This window comes from Gracilinanus agilis, chromosome 4 (genome assembly GCF_016433145.1).
Source record: "Gracilinanus agilis isolate LMUSP501 chromosome 4, AgileGrace, whole genome shotgun sequence".
Taxonomy (NCBI): Eukaryota; Metazoa; Chordata; class Mammalia; order Didelphimorphia; family Didelphidae; genus Gracilinanus; species Gracilinanus agilis.
Genome location: NC_058133.1, coordinates 26,663,289 through 26,681,844, shown reverse-complemented (window position 1 = coordinate 26,681,844; position 18,556 = coordinate 26,663,289). Strand labels below are relative to the sequence as shown.

The 18,556-nt window shown below is 46.0% G+C and overlaps 1 protein-coding gene across 1 annotated transcript in view; it reads left to right on the top strand.

The window, feature by feature from the left end:
• Nucleotides 1-18,556, top strand: part of ZFYVE9 (zinc finger FYVE-type containing 9) — a 155,696-nt gene that overhangs the window by 119,347 nt on the left and 17,793 nt on the right. The window contains exons 15-16 of the mRNA XM_044674808.1: nucleotides 5,983-6,133; nucleotides 8,961-9,041. Coding sequence (XP_044530743.1) covers nucleotides 5,983-6,133; nucleotides 8,961-9,041 — 232 coding nt within the window. The remainder of the gene's footprint in view (nucleotides 1-5,982; nucleotides 6,134-8,960; nucleotides 9,042-18,556) is intronic.

The following is an 18,556-nucleotide window of genomic DNA, read 5'->3' as shown; positions in this document are numbered from 1 at the left end:
TGAGGTCTTATCCCAAAAGCTGGGGCCTTTGGGTTGATCAAACATTAGACTGCTGAGGTCATTTACCCCTAGTCTGTTCCATTGATCCACCCTTCTATTTCTTAGCCAGTACCAGATTGTTTTGATGATTACTGCTTTATAGGATAGTTTAAGATCTGATACCACTAAACTTTTTTTTTAATTAGCTCCTGGAACTTTTCAAGCAAAGGCTAGATAACCACCTGTTCCTCATGATATAGAGGGAAGTTTTTTCTTCAGGTTTGGGTTGGACTAAGTAGCTTATTTGTTCTCTTCCAACTCTGAGCTCCTGGGATTCTGGGACCTTCCCAGTCACCCAGCTTGATACTGGAGTTTCCTGTGTCTTCAGCTCCTGTCTTCTGTCCAGTTTGTTGCTGAGTCTTGTGAGCTGTCATTACAGTATCTCTCAGCCCATCCCCCTCTTACCCTGCTTCAGACCTCATCACCTCAGGCCCATCCTTCATCACCTCTTGCCTTGACTCTTGTAATAGGTTGGTGAGACTGGAAGTGATGAGGCCCTGATGCAGGGAGGGATCTGCTGCCTTCTGTTTCTCTCCCCTCAGGCCAAAACATCTTCCACATGGCTGCCAAAATCATCTTTGTAAGCCTCAGTCTGATTGCATGAGCCATCCCTGCTGAAAAGCTTTCTGTGCTTTCCTTCTTCAAAGAAATTAAAAATACACATGTTAGCCTCTAAGATCTTCCACAGTCTTGATCCAGCTTAACTTTTCATTCCATATAACTGCTGCACATTCCAGCCAAACAACAGCATTTCACAAATGCCTATTGTCAGGGGACTATAGACAAATATGAAACAGCCTCTGCCCTCCAATAGCTCCTCCTGGAATGGGGTAGGCATCATGGCAATAACCAGGCCTGGAATGCCCTCTGCATCTCAGAAGCTTCTTCTCCTTCCCAGCTCAGCTTGTTTGCCTCTCTTCCAGGAAGCCCTCCTCACTCCTAATTATTTGGTGTAATTGTCTCCCTTGCCAAATTGCCTTGATCTGATTTTGTCCTTCTTATCTTCCCATATGAGGGTAAGTCCTCAAGGGCTTACCAGTGCAGGTAGAAGTGATAGAGGAAAGAATACAAGATAGACTGTCATCGCATTTTGTCTCCCAAAGAACATGCTGAAAACAATTTGGTTTCCTCAGCATGTTGGTTCTTTCAGCCAAGGAATAATAATAAGACTTTTTTGTGTTTTTGTGTTGTCCCTGGCCTGTTGTTGTAGCCACATAGTAATTATTTTCTTGGTGCTCCAGAAAAGTTGAGTTATTACTGGGCTTCTCCTCTGATGCTCCGGCTGGTGGTAGTTTTCTGAGTCTAGCATGACCGTGGGAAGTTGACTGTTGATGATTATTACCTTTACAGTCATCCCTTCATCGGCAATAGCTTCAGAAGCAGGACCCTGGACTGAGACAACTCTTGAAGTCCCTTCTAGCGCTCAGATTCTCTAATCTGGATGCTGGTTTATTTTCGTTCTGAACCTAAATGCGACATCAAGAGTTTTGTGAAGGTACAAAAGCCACATTGGAAGGGAGTGGAGGACAGACGGATAGATGACCTGCAAACGTGCCTGGGAAATAGAGCTTTCTGGCCATTAGAGGAAGAATTGCTTTTCTCTGCAGATGTAGAGCTGGTTTTGTTCTTTTTAAATGAAGCAAAGGAGTTGATGAGAAGCTTCCCTGAGACAGTCCAGGAGAGAGAGAATCCCAGATGTGTTGGAGAATGGGCCATTCTGTTTACTCAGGCTGTAGGAATTGTGGATCCTCGTGGCTCAGGCCAGGAAAGCATTGATGCAGCAGTGATGGGCTGGACCCGAAGCTGCCAGGGATTGGTACAGGTAGAGATGAGGAATGATGCCAGCTCCTGCTGGTGCCAGGGAGCTTGAGCTCGGTACTAGTTTGTGTACAAATCCCTGGGGATTTGAGTGGCCCCGTGAAGTTCTCCCAGTGGGAGTCAGCCCTGTGATCAGGCAGCCCCAAACCCTCGTGTCCTTTTGAGCTGCATCAATCCCATTCGATTCAGTTATTAGAATGTTGGAGCAATAGCCAAATGAGGTCAGTTCTCATCCCCTGACAGTCTCGACAGTCTGCAAACTGAAGCTCCCCCCATCGACCTTGGTGGGGATCATGTGAGGAGTTCCTGGTCAGGAATGGGTTGGACCAGATTTTTAAGAGCTGAGGGCCCTTCCAGCCCAAAGAACATCTGTGCCGTGGACTGCATTGAGCTCCTCCCCTCATAGCACATCATATTACTATCCAATTGTCCATAAAGAAGTGATACAAAACAAAACCTGGGGCGGGAGGGCAGGGTAGTGCTCAGTGAGGTCTGAGAAGGAAAGGCCATTCCTTCCAGGAGCATCAGGGAAGGCTTCCTGGGGGAGGTAGCGTGTGAGCACATGTGTGAGAGATGGCCAGAATTTCACCAAGTGGAAATGCATAGATCCCAGGTTCTAAAATGAAGGGCTTTCCCACCATAGTTGTATGGTCCAGTATAGATGAAATAAGGTTGGCAGTATCTGCTAAGTATAGTCAAGAATTTCTATAGCCTACTGTGGCAAGAACACTGCTCTAGGAATTAGAAGACCTGAATTGTGCTACCGGGAGGAACTCAGATGTGCACTGAAAACAGAGCTCCAGCAGAGAGCTGGAGGCCTTATGCAGGGCCCCCACTGGCTCCCTCTCTGCCCTGGCTCAGCCTTCTACCAGGCCCGTCACCTCTCTGGCCAGCTCTCAGAGATTTTGTCCAAAAGGAACGATTGCTCTGCCCTAATCCTTAGGATCAAGTAAGAGAACGGAGAGGGCGATATTCTGGAAAACTAAAGCCCTAGATAGTTTTCAGAGCATTCCAGTAATGTGAGGTGAGATGCCTGGTCAGGTGAAGACCAGGGGTCAAGAGTCTTCTTAGCTCTTATCACAGGCCCCTAGATAAGAGACCTAGAGAGAACAGGAGAGCCTGACAAGGCCAGCCTCTGGGGGAAACTGAGGCCCAGGGAGCATCAGTGACTCACCCACATCACACAGGTTATGCAAGGCAATGTGGGCTAGTGCCAAGGAAGCCTGGGTTCTAGTTCTGCCTCAGCTGTGTGCTAGCTGTGTGACCCTGGGTGAGCCATTTAAGCTCCAGCCCCTGGCAGCATCTAATCAAAGGACTGCAGACCTCAAGCTTGGGGTTTGCTTTTTATATTTTCATCAGTCTTAAAAACGTGGTTCTAAGGAGTTTTCTTATGCTGGGGAAACTAGGGGGAGATTTTACCAGGCTGCCAAAGGAGGCAGTAGTGCATGTACAAGTGAAGAGATCCTGCTCTCAGATTCCAGGGATCAGGGCAGGCCATGCTTGGTGGCCCTGCACAGGTAGAAGGTTCCTCATCAGTGAGTTTGCTTAGACCAGTGACACTCCGGGTCAGGCCGTGGTGATCAGTGGAGGCAGATATGGGCTACTTTCTCTGCCTCCATAGCCAGGGTCCTTTGCACTGCGTCTTGACCCAGGCAGGTTCTGTTATTAGTGAAGGAAATGGCATGGGCATGCTCATACAAAGGTGACTTAAGTTTGTTAGTGCTTGTAATAAAAGAACTTTTCTAAAAGATCACAGATGCTGCCCCCCCCCCCAGGGGGGTTCTTAGAGATTTGCTCAGATCATGAAGCCAAGCTTTGTTGATTTTGCTTGAATTTGGCACACCAGAACGGTGCTGATACGGCAGCTCATTTCTCTTGGAGATCCTTGTCTGGACAGTATGCGATCATCTCAGCTCTTTCCTCTGTTAGAAAAGGACATTACAAATAAGGTCATAGATACAACTATGAACTGACTTTGACAAAGCTTGATGAACCCTTTTTGGGGGGCAAAATAACTATTTAAACTCCTCTTGAGGATCCTGGCTCCTATTAGTGCTTCAGGAGACAGTTGCTAAACCTTGGTGTGAAGGGAGGAATTAGGTTTTTGTTTGAATCCTTCTGATGGCACAGCAGAAATGCTAAATTGCCATACTTTGCAAGAATTGCAAAAAAAAAGTGTAGCCAGGATGGGATGACGCCTTAAAAAGCTATGAGGTTAAAGAAGATAGAAAGCATTTAGACTGTCAACTTGGCAATTTTATTCCAGTTATATCAGAGAATGAGAAAAGCTGAGAAATGTAGGCCAAAAAAAAAAAAAAAAGATTCGAGGATCAAACTTATAGAGGTGAAGCCATTATAGAGGACAGGAAAGGAAAGGGGTGAGCTCTTGCATTATCACAAGAAGAAAAAGTACTCAACTTTCCCTTGATTTCCCTCAGGGTATTTTATGGATCATCAGGGTGATGGGGTCTTAAACTTAGTTTTTTTCAGTAGATTCATTTGGAGAATCGAATGTTTTCTCTCATTTAGTCTCAGTATTTGCAGACCTATCAGCTTAGACCCTATGAAAAACTTGATAAGTAATTGACTTTTTTTCAGTTGTAGGCTTAAAAAGAACACAACTATTTCACTTCTAGAGACTTGCAATTTTCACTTTGTTTCTTGACCAGTAGTTTGTGATCAGCTGTGGCTGCAAAATACATCAGTCAATGGCTGGATTTTGGGGATGAGCCTTTCTACTTAGGGCAAGCCAGCCATGGCAGCAGACACCAGATAGATTTCACTCACTTTGTACTCCCAGAACCTCCCAAAGTTTGCTGTCCTAATGCTGCCAGAGCATTAGGCAGAAGGCCAGAGCCTTCCACCTCCTAGAGTCCCCTTTGTGTCATGGTACAGCAGTGGAGAAAACCATCACTTGGCAATGCCAACTGCATTACTTTCTTGTTCCTCAGTTGATCTGTTAGTTCATTGTCTCCATACTAGATAGGAAGTAAAAGAAAGGCCTGGCCCCTGCCCTCCAATAGATCTGTGTTGTTACCCAAGTCACATCATTTTCTTTTTTCCCATTTGGACCTCTGATTTCACCTACATAGAGATACTACAGGGTAGAAACTCTCCCTAACAGTGTAAATTAGCAAAAGGTTTGCAATGTAAGGTCCTAGAGAGTTGCTTGTGTCAGGAAGATGTTAGATGCCTTCCCTGTGGCCCCATCCCCTAGCTAGTTTGTATCATGGGTCAGACAGACTTGAGCCAGCTCTTCCTAACATACCAGCTAGCCCTCTCTGTCCACTGTGCCTCCCTCTGCTTCTTCTCTTGATCCTACTTTGTGGATGAGGAAACCAAGACCCAGAGAGCTTCCAAGAGCTGATTAGAAAAACACAGTTTACCAGCAGCCTTTTTCTGCTATTCCAGACTTTTTCTCCATGTCTGTTTAAAGAAACGTGGATATAAGTTGTCATTAAAAAGGAATGAAGGGCAGCTGGGTAGCTCAGTGGAGTGAGAGTCAGGCCTAGAGATAGGAGGTCCTAGGTTTAAACCCGGCCTCAGCCACTTCCCAGCTGTGTGACCCTGGGCAAGTCACTTGACCCCCATTGCCCACCCTTACCAATCTTCCACCTATGAGACAATACACCGAAGTACAAGGGTTTAAAAAAAAAAAAGGAATGAAGGCCAAGCAAAAACCTCTTCTTTATGACTTTAAAGGAAGCCAATGCACTCAGACCTAGCTCATTTCTTCTGAGCTTTGACCTAGCAGAGCTCTGTACAGTGGAGAAAGATTCAGGGATGCTGCTGGGTTACCTAAATTAATTTGAAGGTCTTACGTTCACTTTGAGCTGTAAAAAAGGGGTGGGGAGCAGGGAATGAATGCCAAATATGCCATGTCCTCAGAGAAGAATCTCAATGAGACCAAACAAATTGACTTTGGAAGGGTTGGGTTTGTTGATTTTTGACTAAGGGTGTTTAGGAGAGTGGGAGAGAGGGAGGGTGCCTTGTTGGGTCATCATTCTTCTGCTGACTTTTTGCCCCATACATGGGCTCACTGCCAGGTTTGTCTTTGTGCAGATAAAAAAGGTGAGGGAGCCAGTCCCACGGTAGGACCATGTGCTAACACGATTCTGCTTACAGATGATGAAGGTCATGAACAAGTCCAATGAACATGTGCTGGCAGGAGGGGCCTGCTTCAATGAGAAGGCCGACTCCCACCTCGTGTGTGTCCAGAACGACGATGGCAACTACCAGACTCAGGCGATCAGCATTCACAACCAGCCGAGAAAGGGTGAGGGATCTGGGGCCCTGGGAGCCCTCGGCAGTTCAGAACACTGACTTTACCCCTGGGTCCGGGGCCTGGTGCCTGGCACTCTGGATGCCAGGGTCACTGCCCTCCAAGAACTGACAGATAAAGAGGGAAGAGGAAGAAGACGTGTAATTTAGTGCTTTGGTTCAGTACATTTTTATTGTGTCTGTTCTCTGTAAGGCAGGAGAGAAACAGTTAGAAAGGCCTAACCCTTGCCTTCAAGAGATTTGCAGACCAATGGGGGGACATCGCTGCTGGACCTGTGGGAGAGATCCGAAGGCCCTGAGAGTGAGTGAGTGTGCCAGGGTCACTTTTAGCTGGGGGTCCTGAGGAAGGCTTCATTCAGTTGTAATAGTAAAAGGAACCTGGAGTCCCGTTGTTTGCAAAGTCCTTGACTCACAACTCTTCCGTGAGGCAGGTGGCACCACTGTCTTCCCATTTTTTGTTACAGATTTGTTTTTTATAAAACAGAGTAGAATATGGTGGATTATGTTTGAACTGATCCTCCCAGAATGGATAGGTCAGCAGCTAAAAATGCTGGGAGGTTGGAGAGAGGACTTCTAGGTATTCAAAGTAATGTGAACAAAGGTACCACAACATGAGAGTGGGAAATGTTGGAGGTGGAGGAAGGCATTAGTCTTTTGGCATCCAGTTTGGTGAAAGCATAATCTATCTAAAGCATAATCTAAAGGGCCAAGCTTAGGAGGCTGGATTTTTGCCATGAACCTTTAAAGAGTTTGGAGTAGGGGCAGTGAGGTGGTTCATTGGATAAAGAGCCAGGCCTAAAGTCAGAAGGATTGGGTTCAAATATGGCCTTAGACACTTCCCAGTTGTGTGACCTTGGTCAAGTCACTTAACCCATTTGCCTAGCTCTTGCCCTTCTGTCTTAGAATTGTTACTAAGACGGAAGGTATGGGTTTTTTTTTTTTAAAAAAGTTTGGAATAGGGAAGATGACATAGAATATAAAATTTTGATATTAAAGTCCATAAGAAAAAGGCCACCCCAGACCAGCTTCTTACCTAGAGTTGATTGAGCACCTGCTGTACACAAGTCACTGCAGAATGAGTGGTCCCAGAGACCTCAGAAGCCATCAAATCCTACCTTTACCTGAAGAGGTAAATCCTCATTGCCTGTAGGATGAAATACAGACTCGTCTGTTGGGTGTTCAGAATTTACCAGCTGGCTTGGGTTTCCCATGACTCCCCCTCACGCACACTATGCTTGAGCCAAACTGGTCTCATTGCTCTCCCCCCTCCTCTCTTCTGAGGCCTCCTCTTAGAAGCCCCTCGCTCCCTTCAGCCATCCATTCAGGGCCCTCTCTACAAGACATTGGCCTGAGTTGTCCCTTCTGCTCCCAAAGGGTCAGCTTTGTTCTGGACATGTCCTTTATTCATCTCTCAGGTAGACTATAGGTTTTCTAAGGGCCAGGACTGCCTCTCTTTTGTGTCTGATTAGGCAGTTGACACATAGGCAACATGGGATAAAATGCTGAACCTCCAATAACTGGGAACTCTCTTAGAAGGCCCTCGTGTTTAGGGCGTTTTCCTGTCTGACCAGAGGAGAAGCGTGCCAGTGAACATTTCTGCAGCCCCTTAAAGTTGGAGGAGCAGAAAGAAGGGACTTTTTTGCAGGCCTCTATCTGCCGGGAACAGCAGCCGGACTTTGAGTGTTTTGTCCCTCCCACGGAGGCTTCGTGCTCCCTCTGGGCTTCTTTGCCTGGCTTAGTGAGTTCCCTCATGCCACTGGCTTACCTCTGTCATGGAGGACCTCGAATGCGCTCCCCTCGCCATGTGCTCACAAGCCTTGTTTTCCCGCAGTTCTCCTTCCTCACCTTGGGGTGCTGTTTCGGGGTATTCAGGGATTGGCAGGTTGGGAGCCCAGCCAAAGGAAGACAGAGAGCTGCTGTAGAGGGACCCTAAAAGCTGGACTCTCCCCTCCTCTGTGCCCCTCCCCAGAGCCCCAAACTGAGAGGCGGGCAGTGTGGCCAGACACAGCAAGAATCCGGTCAGAAGTGCCCGCGTGACCCCCATACTGGCTTACGGCATGGGGGGTGACCATGCGGTGCAGGGGAAGAGCCCTCCTCTGCCCCAGGCTGGGATCAGGTCACAGGCTCCATCTTGCCACCCCTTGGAAACCAGTTTTCTCTTCTGTAAAACACAATTTCACAGAATGGACAGAGCTGGGAGTTTGGAGACCGATGACCTGCGCTCTTATCTGGCCTTTGCTCCTTAGCCCCTGTGTGCTTTGGAGAACTCACTTCCCCCCACTAGGCTTGGGCTTCCTCATCTATCCCAGCTACCTCATGAGGTAGATCCCAGCAGGCTGGGATCATCAGATCACAGAATTTGCACCTGGACAGGCCCTTAGTGGTCACCTCAGACGAGTCCCTCATTTCACAGGAGGGGCCTTCGAGGCTGTCTAAGGCAGCCTCCCTACTGGACGAGTAAGGACAAGTAATGCCTACTGGATTGGAGAGTTTGGGACGTTGGATTCCAATTCCATTAATCTTTCTATTTCTTTGTAAAGCAAAGCAGGTGGACCTCTAGAGTCTCTAGTGTCTATTTCTGCTGTCAGTCCTCTCCTTGTAAACGCCAGCTCTGCCCCTTCTTCATGCCTCAGCTTCCTCATCTGTAAAATGGAGTCATCCTGCCAGCCTCACAGAATTCCTGTCAGGAAGGCGCTTTGTCAGCTGCCTGTGAAGGCTGTGCTTGGGTTTCTCCTCTCTCCAGGGAGCCTCTCACTGTATTTCGTTGGAATGTCTTCCCTCTGGGTCACAGCCTCACTTCGTGCTTCTTCTTGTCGTTTCAGTCACTGGTGCCGGCTTCTTCGTGTTCAGCGGAGCTCTGAAGGCCTCCTCCGGATACCTCGCCAAGTCCAGCATCGTAGAAGGTAAAGGAACAGGTCTGCATGCCCGCAATGTGTGCCCCCTGGCCTGCCCGGCCCGAGGCCCAGGGAGAGGCCTTCCAGCTGCTCTGGTGCTCTCTCCGGCCTCAGAGGAGAAAGGCCAGCCTCTTGGTGGCCATGTTCGGCAAGCCAAGGCCACGGTCCTTAGTAAAGCCTAACCAGCAGGGCACAAAAAGATGAGGGCACAGGGACGGCCTGCATCCTTAGAACTGTACTTGGGATGTTCCATGGGTCCAACATCAGTCTTCATTGCAGGGAGAGAGCCCAGCTGGCCAGGGGGAGAGGATCAGTTTGAGTCCTGAGGCCTCCACACTGGATGGGCCCATGGAGAAGTTACTTAAGTGTTTAGAGCTTCTGTTTCCTCCTCTCTCTCTTACATCCCAGTTGTGTTAGAGACTCTTTTGAGGCTCAAAGAAGGGTATTAGGGACATCCTAGCAGAGATTTCTTTTCTCTTGTACATGGCTGGGCCAGACTTTATCCCTCCACCTCCTCTGGTCAGTGAACCCAGAATGACCCTGACTCCTACTGCTGCTATAGCAGACCTTTCTCCAGAGCTCCTGGCATGGGGCTGAAATGCTGAAACAAAGGGTCATCTTCCAGCTCTCCAATTAATTTGCTTTTAAGCAATTGGATTCATTTGAGTTTCAAAAAGAAGCAGCAAAGCAGAGGAAAAACCCAAGGATTAGAGAATCCTACCCTCTGTAGGCTGACTTCCAATCTCATCATTCTATTGATCCTGATTGCTCCATGGAGTTAGTTCTCTTGCTTTTAAATTAAAATTTTATTCCAGTCAGCAAAAATGCACCTTCTTTCCCTCCTTTCCCAAATGTCACCTCCTTCCCCACACTTGCCCATCTGAGAATAAAAGAAAAACAAAACTCCTCTCCACAATATGCTCATAACCATAGAAATGTCTGCACTGACCTCAGCCAAAAAGACACAGATCTCGTTCTGAACTCTGAGGTGGGCAGCATGTTTCGCCATTGGCCCTCTGGAATCATTATTAGTCATTACCTGATCAGAATTCCCAATTCTCTCAAAAATATCCCTAATGCCGTTCCCATATTGTCATTGTATACATTGCAGCAGTCCATGTAAGTCTTTTCAGGTTGTCTGAAACCCTTCCTTCCATTTCGTATGGCCTAAAAGTACTCCAGCATGCTTACTTACCATGGCTTGTTCAGCCATTCCCAAAGTGACCTGCCCTTCCTTCATTTTCCAACTCTTTGCCAGAAGGAGCTGCTAGAATATTTTTGTACATTCTTAGAGTTTGTTTTGTTTAGTTCAAATTCCTCCCTTACTCTGACCTTCTTCCCTTTCTTTATTTTTCCTTATTTAGTGAAATATATCCGTGTGTGTGTGTGTGTGTGTGTGTGTGTGTGTGTGTATTCTTCCTCCTTCAACTGATTCAGATGAGAGTCAAGCTCAGGTGTCACCCTCTCTCCTCCTCCTTGCTTGTATAGACTTCTTATGCAGCCCACAGATGTGAGAGAGACTTGCCTCTCCCTTCCCACCCACCTCTCTAATGTATTCTTCTTCTAGTCTCTTTGTATTCTTCACAGCCGCCTTGGATACTCCTCCTGGATACTCTCCCCTCTCTAGGTTTTCATGGTCCTGTTCCCTCCTGGTTCTCCTTCTCCTGGTCTAACGGCTCCTTGGCCTCTCCTTTGCTGGGACTTCATCATCAGTGTCCTGCCCACTAACTATGCAAGTACCCTACAGTTCTGAGTTAGTCCCTCTTTTCTTTTCTGGCTGTTCTCTATCTTGGGGTGATCCAACTGAGCCTGGTGACTTTGCTTATCATCCCTGGGCCAGAAATGCACAGATTCAGAATGAGCTAAGACCCTGAAAGGAAGCTAAGGACAATCTAACAGGCTTTTAAAATTCTTTTGGGAGAAAAATCAGTATCTCATAAGGGCTGGAACCTCTGTTGGGGTGGGTAGGAGGATGAGACAGACACAGCAGCTCAGGCATTGTTTTCTTTCTGTTTTCTACATGGGAATAGTAGAACAAATGGACCAGTAGGGAGTTGATACCCAAGGTAAGTAAGGCACAATATAAGGGAGCTCTTCAGTGGCCTTGATACTTAAAAAAAAATCACCATATCCTAAAGGGTGGGTACCCTCTATCTTCTGGCCCTAAGAAAATTGGCTGAAGTGATGGCTGAGCCACTATCAATGGATATTTGAAAAGACCCTGGAAAACAAAAGAGGGATGAGCCAACTGGAAAAGGTCAAGTGTTGTCCCAACAGGGCATGCCAGCACTCTAGGTCTTGAGCTTGATTTGGGTCCTGAGAAAATTCTGGAAAGGATCATTAAAGAATTGGTTAACAGGCATCTGAAAAAAAAAAAGTAGCAATCACGTCCAAAGAGCCCAAATGACTTCACCCCAGCTGATGAACCAGACTAATGTTGTGACCTTTTTTGGAAGGATAAACAGACATTCTAAGGGAAGAGGGAGTGCTGTGGATATCACTCACTGAAGATCTTGGTAATTAGATGATAATACAGTCCCACAGATTCAGAACTAGTTGCAGGGCCAGGCTGAAATTGTTGCTGTGAATGGTTGAGGGTCCCTATGGGAGACAGTGACCCAGAGATCTGTGCTTTTAAAAGTTTTTTAACCATGACTTGGCTAAAAGCATAGATGATACCTTCCATTTGCAGATGAATCTGAGCTGTGAAGGCTAACTAATCCAGTAGATCTCAAAGGGGCTTGACAGGCATCATTCACATAGAGAGAAATCAAAGAAAATGAGATTGAGTTTAGGGCTAATGTCCAGCCTTGTCCCTGGGTACAAAAAAATCAGCTCCTCAAAATAGTGGCAAACAGTGGTTATTCTGAAAAGGAACTGGGATGTTGAAGGAGCGGCCAGTTCAGTCAGTCAGCGGAGGGGCCAAGAGCAGTTAAGGGGGTCTCGGGCTGCACTAGGAGGGGATCCGGCTTGTTCTTTTGGATCCAGAGGGCAGTACCCAATCCCAACTTGTTTGGAGGCCTTTTCAGCTGCAGCCCACTCTTTTTGTAACATACATTCGCCAGTTATTTTCATGTCTTCTGCTCCTTTGGAACGCGACATCTTGAAAGGCAGGGGCTATTTTTTTTCTTCCATTGTTCCTCGAGTGCTTAGCCAGTACTGGGCACAGAGTAAGCCCTTCTGACATTGCCTAATTGCTCTTCATGGAATGTTAGCTCTAATCCTGTCGTTCATTTTTTTATTTCTCTTTGTTGTTTATATAGGCCTTCCTTATCTTCGGCCTCATGTTCAGCCTCATTTACAGTTGAGGAAACTGAGGCTTATTGAGGTCACATGACTTGCTTAGAGTCACCCAGCTATTAACAGAGCCCAAACTGAATGCAGGTCTCCTGAGTCAGGCAGTGTTTTTCACCCTGTCCCATTGGTGTAATGAGACTCAGCAGGCTGGACCAAAGGCCACAGGCCCCTCTGCTGAAATGTCCCATTGAAGTGACACTCCGAGGCCTGGCTCTAAGCCTGACGAGCACTAAAACAGAAGAAATGGTGTTTGGATGTGGGCCCAGCTTCTCCGAGACTAGGTCTGGAACATGATGTGTGTGAAGGGAGGCCCTTTTCCCTCCCTTGCTGTCAGTAGGACAATCCTTTGTCTAGAGGTGAGCATCTGGAAAAGGATTTGTCAGGAGAGATTGAGTACTGGCAAAGCAGAGCCCTTGCTGAACCTGTGACTGACCACCTGGAGGTGGCTGGAAAATGATGGTAGCTCATCTTCCCCCAGGGCATGGCATTGTCTACAAGGACAGGTATGTTAGTACAGGCCCAGGGCCCGTGCAAGGCCTGGAACCCCAAAATAAGACATTGAATTCTGAGCCTCTATTAAATGCCTGTTCTGGCCAAGGTCCTGCATCAGGCGTTGGTGATGTGGAGCTGCCTAGAGTGCTACAACATCTCTACCAGGACAGGGCAGGGAGAGGTAGGGCGAAGGGAAGAGTCAGGCAAAGGGCCAAACAGTAGGATGTCAGAGAAGAGAGAGAGTCCCATCATACCATCAGTTAACTTGAATGAATCGATGAAATAGAGTCACGATGCCTGGGCTTTTCTGACCCAGAAAACAAGAGATGCCCAGTGCTTTAGTGTTCTTTGGTTGTTGTGGGGTTTGTTTTTGTTTTAGCCTTTACAGAGGAATATTTATTTCAAAGGTATATTGTGATAATTAGATTAAATCTACACTGCCCATCTTTAGATTAATCATCAAAGGTGAAAACATCTCCATTTTTGGGAGGTCTGTAACCCATATGTGCTAGAGTGGGTGACAAATCAGAATCGACTGACTGCCCCCTAGGCAGTCCTAAGAGAAGCTCTGTTGTGATTGGACAATGATAATTAGATTAAAACTACACTGCCCGGCTTTAGACTTAATCTAATTATCACAATAGCGAGTATAAGCAAGCTGACGTCTCCCTCACCAGACACCTGAGTGTCATCATCACCACAACACAAACTCCGTGTCTAAAGCCTGGCCCTTTCGCTTCCCCTTTACCTCCTGGGAGCAGCTTCCCTGCTGGGCCAGTTGTAAGATATGGCTAGGAATCCTGGGCTCCAGGACCCCTTTGCTCAAGCTCCTGGGTCAGAGATTCCATTCCCTGCACCTAGAACAGAAAAAGAAAATGAGACCCAAACCCCAAGTCCTTTCTCAGAACCACCTAGCTCTTGGGGAAGGAGAGGACAGCTCTCAGACCCTTCTTCCTTCCTTGTATGGTGTCTGTGTGTTCTGGACATCCCTGGAACAAGGATGAGTTTTTCTGGTATGTGTGTTCTTAATTTCTAATGAAAAAATGGATGTTTCTTATACACCAACAGCTGTCTTGATTCCTTCGTGGGCAGTTTCAGAAAAAAATCCTTCCCATATTCTAAAGCTCATATTATAAGCTACATCTTCCATGTTCTATCCCTAGTTGTTGATTTTCCCCTTCAGGCCTTATATTGCACTTAGCTTAAGCCTTTTATCATATTGTTTTGCATTGTAATTATTTCTGTTTGAAGTTCCCCTACTAGACTGTAAACTCTGGGAGGCCATGAATTATGTCTTCATTTTTATCTTAAGAAAAAGTTTATTAAGCACCTACTAAGTTAAGCCATGGTGTTTGACTTCATGGAGATCAGTCTAAAAGCAGACTGCCTCCCCCCCCAATATTATAATGCAAAATATTCCCCAGAAATGATATTAGAATACTTTGGAATAAAGTTATCTGTCCAGTCCAGAATGCCCATGTCTACCAGTGACCTGTACAAGAAGGCTTCCTGGAAGAGATGACATTTGACTTGGATGTAAGCTTAACTAATAAACCAGCTAGCCAGGAATTGGCAACATTGTGAGCAGAGGTAAGAAAGGAGGAATTCTGTTTGGAGACTCAGGTCTGGATTCCCAGGAGTGTGGAACAGATTGCATGCAGTGAGGCTTCAAGATAGCTTAATGTAAAGTTGTAGGAGCCTTAAATGTCAGACATTTGGGAGCTCCCACATTGGGTCTCCAATAGGGCCTTATCACAGTGCTTGTTATGTCACAGGTTCTTAAGAAGCATTTGTTTTTTAATTGAGTTTAACTGAGACTGACCTAAAACTAACCATTGAGGACATCAGATGGGCCCTGGGAACCTATGGGAGGCCAGGCTCCTCCTCCTCTTTTCCCAGATAGAGGTCCAAAGGACAGGAAATTCTTAGCTTGGAGCCGGCAGCTTGGATGAGGGACAGTTCTTGTCACTGGGATCTTGGGGGATTCTTACAGCTTTCAGACCCTACATATGATCTCTCTCACCTGAGGCTTTCTTGGTATTTAGAGTTGGACTGAAATAGACCCTGACAAACAGTCTTGACCCAGAATTGAATGTGTTGTCTTGAGGACATCAGCAAGTCATTCAGCAAGCATTTATTAAGTAGCAGCTGTGGGCCAGGGACTGTGCCAAGCACTGAATATACAAAGAAAGGCAAACCCCAACTAGATTTGGCCAAGCCCTGCTGTCCAGAGGGAGGAATGAGCAGCCCAGGGTTTGGAGGGAACCAGCCTGGGAAAGGGAGAAATCAGGGAAACCAAAAGAGAAAGATGAAGGACATTCCAGGCCTAGGAACATCCAGTGAAGAGGAATGGAAATGGGTGATGGAGTGTCAGGTGAGGGAACAGCAAAAAGGTTGGAGAGAGACAGACAGACAGTACGTCCTAGAGGCTCAAACTGGAATTAATGAGTTGGGTACAGGGTAGTGACGTGGTCAGACCTACACTTTAAGGAATGCCCTTGAAGGCTGAGTGGAAGATGGATTTGGAGTAGAGAGAGTTCAAAAGCAGGAGAAAGTATCTGAAGGCTATTACTGTCATCTAGGCAGCAATAGGTGGTTGGGGTTTGCCCCAGTGGAGGGGGGAACACGTACAAGAGATGTTGTTAAAGTAGAAATGATGAGAAGTAAAAATAGATCAGTTACATTGGGGGAGTGCAAGCATGAGGGGTGCACTGAGGTTGTGAGCCTGAGGGGCTGAGAGGCCAATGGTATCCTCATCAACTCTAGTAGGAAGGTCGAGGAGGAATGATGGCTTTTTGGGAACAATGAATGAGCTCTGTTTTACATGTGTTGAGTTTGGTCCATACATCCAGTTTGCAGTATCTAGGAAATGACGTGTGGCCATAGTGCAGGAAAGACTGGGCTGGAGATATGCATTTAAGAATCATTTGCCATCATCAAACCCATAGGGGCTGATGAGAAACACTAAAGCAAGAGAGAATAAAGGGAAAAGGGGAAGAGGACTCAGGACAGTGCCTGGAGGGAGGGACACTGAAGGTTAGTGGCAAGACAAAGGACAAGGAAAGGAGCAGTCAGACAGGTCTGAGTCTTATCAATAGAAAACAATGTCCAGAAAACCTAGGAAGGAAAGAGAATCCAGAAGAGAGTAATCAGTAATGTCAGAGGCTTCCAGAAGGTCAAGAAGGAGGAAGACTGAGAAAAGGCCAAATTAAAATATTTTTGGTGATGTTGGAGAGAAAAGTTTCAGTTGAAAGATGAGGCCAGAAGCTGAATCACAAAAGATTTAGGGACAACTTTATGGAGGAGTTTAGCCAAGGAGGGAAGAACAGTTATAGGACAGAATGGATCAAGGGAGGATTTGGGGAGGTGGGTAATTCATTCATTCATTCATTCATTCATTCATTCCTTCGTTCGTTCGTTCATTCATTTGTGGTAACTTTTATTTAATTAATTGATTTAGAATATTTTTCCATGGTTAAATGATTCATGTTCTTTCTCTCCACTCCTCCCCTCCAACACCCTCCTCCTATAGCCAACAAGCAATTCCACTGGGTTTTGCATGTGTCATTGATCAAGACCTATTTCCATATTATTAATATTTGCATTAGGGTGATCGCTTAGACTCTACATTCCCAATCATGTCCCCATCAACCAAGGGAGGATTTTTTAAGAATGGAGGAGAGGAGGGCTTTTGTAGGAAGCCCATAGGTTGGAGCTTGAAATTAGAGATAGAGATAATATGAGAACAATCTCTTAGAGAAGGTAGGAGGGGATGAGATCAAAGGAACATATAACGGATTTGTCTTTGACAACAAGGGCCTGTTTTTTAAAAGTCAGAGATAAGAGTGAAGGAGATAGGGGAGAAATGTGAAATGAGGAGAAAAGAGGAAGCTCTTGGCAAATAGCCTGTTTTTTCAGTAAAGCATGATAGTGTGATTAAATAGTTTCACCAGGGGTAAGATAGGAATGGAGTAAGAGTGGATCCTACAGAACTGAGGTGTGGAGGGATTGAAGAATTAGATTAGACTTATAAGGCTTAGGAGAAGTTGGATGGGTAAAAGATTAGGATAAGATAAAGACATTTCAGAGTTCATGAACATGGAAATAGAACACTTGTGGGTGATAAGAAGAACAAAGTTTTGATCATCTCTTAAGTGTAGCTGAGGTGGGGTGGAGGAATAGATCATGGAAGATGAATAGACTGAAGGGCTGGCAAATTAGGATATCAGAGGGAGAGCATCGTATGGATGTGAAAGTCTCAGTGGAAGAGAGAATAAAGACTGAGTCAGACCCAGGACATATTGAGAAAAAACTTAGAATGCAGAGGGCCTGATGTGTACAGGTCATCAGGATATAAATTGGGTGATAAATTTATAGGAACCGAAAGGGGGAGAAGTTACTGAGTGAAGATGGTAAAGGAAGAGCCTAAAAGGGGGCAGCAGAGCAAGAAGGAATCTCCCTCCTTCACAATGACCACTAAGAAGAGGTGGGAGGAAGTAGGAAGTATGAGGGAAAGTACCATCAGGATGGAAAGAGTAGCTAAGGATACAGGATCTTCAGGAGGGAGCCAGGTTCCTTGAGGGCCAGAAGGTAGAAGGGAAGAGAGGAAAAAACATAGGATCATTGCAGAGGGCACAAAGGAAGAGGCAAGCAGATCTGGAGTGTTCTGGTGAGGTGGATGACAATAGGGGAGCTCATATATGAATATGGTGAAGGGTTTTAATATATGGGCAACCAGGGGTTTAGAGTCACAGAGATGAGAGCAGCTGGGGGACCATGTGCTAATAACTGCACAGAACTAAATCCAGACAGATTAAGCTAACTGGAGAGAATGTTCAAGACCTTCCTTCTAGGTCCAGCCTTGGGGCAGGTAAGGAAGTGTTTTTTTGTGCTAGAACCTGAGTTGGTGGGGGTGGGGGTGGGATTGGGGGGTGTTCTAGAAGCAGAGGATGATTGATAGGTTAGAATCCAATGACCTTGTTTCCAATCTCAACTTGGGCCTTTATTGTGTGACCGTGGGCAAATTGCTTATCTTCTTTCTGCCTCAGTTTCCTTTTTGGAAAGGTGCCATAATTTCAATCCTAGTACACTTGAAATCAGTCAAAGATTGAGCCCTTTCTCTGCTACTTACTCCCTGGGCAACTTCGTCCTGTAAAAAAGATGGAGAGGGATGGGGGAAGGTTGATAAACCCATAATCTTACAAACTATACAATCAGGATAATTATACTTTTTATTAAATTCAATAAACATTTGCTCCTTCCCTGCTGTGCTCAGAGCATGGTGCTTGAAACTAGGGAAGTTACCCTATAGGACTAGATAGACTGAGTAGAATGTTAAGCTGGAGTCACAGAGACCTGATTTCAAATTCTACCTTATCTATGTGGAGCAAGTCTCTTAATACTTCTTATCCTAATTTCCTTATCAGTAAAATGGAAATAATAATACCTTTATTATCACTGAGTGGTGGTAAAAATCCATTGAAAGGTCAGTTATGAGACTGGAGGCTTGACTTCATGAAGCTACAGTTTAACCCACAGAAAGCCACAGTGAGCCACTGGCCTTTAAAAGGGATGTAGGAATTCATGGAGGCTTAAACATTCCAGACACAGGCAATAGCATAGGGAAGCCTTGGATGCAGGAAAGAAGGGCAGCATGTGGAGACGCAGGCTGGGGAGAGGCTCCATATTCTCTCTCCGAGCTTCAAATTCTTTATTGGAAAAATAGATCCAATGAT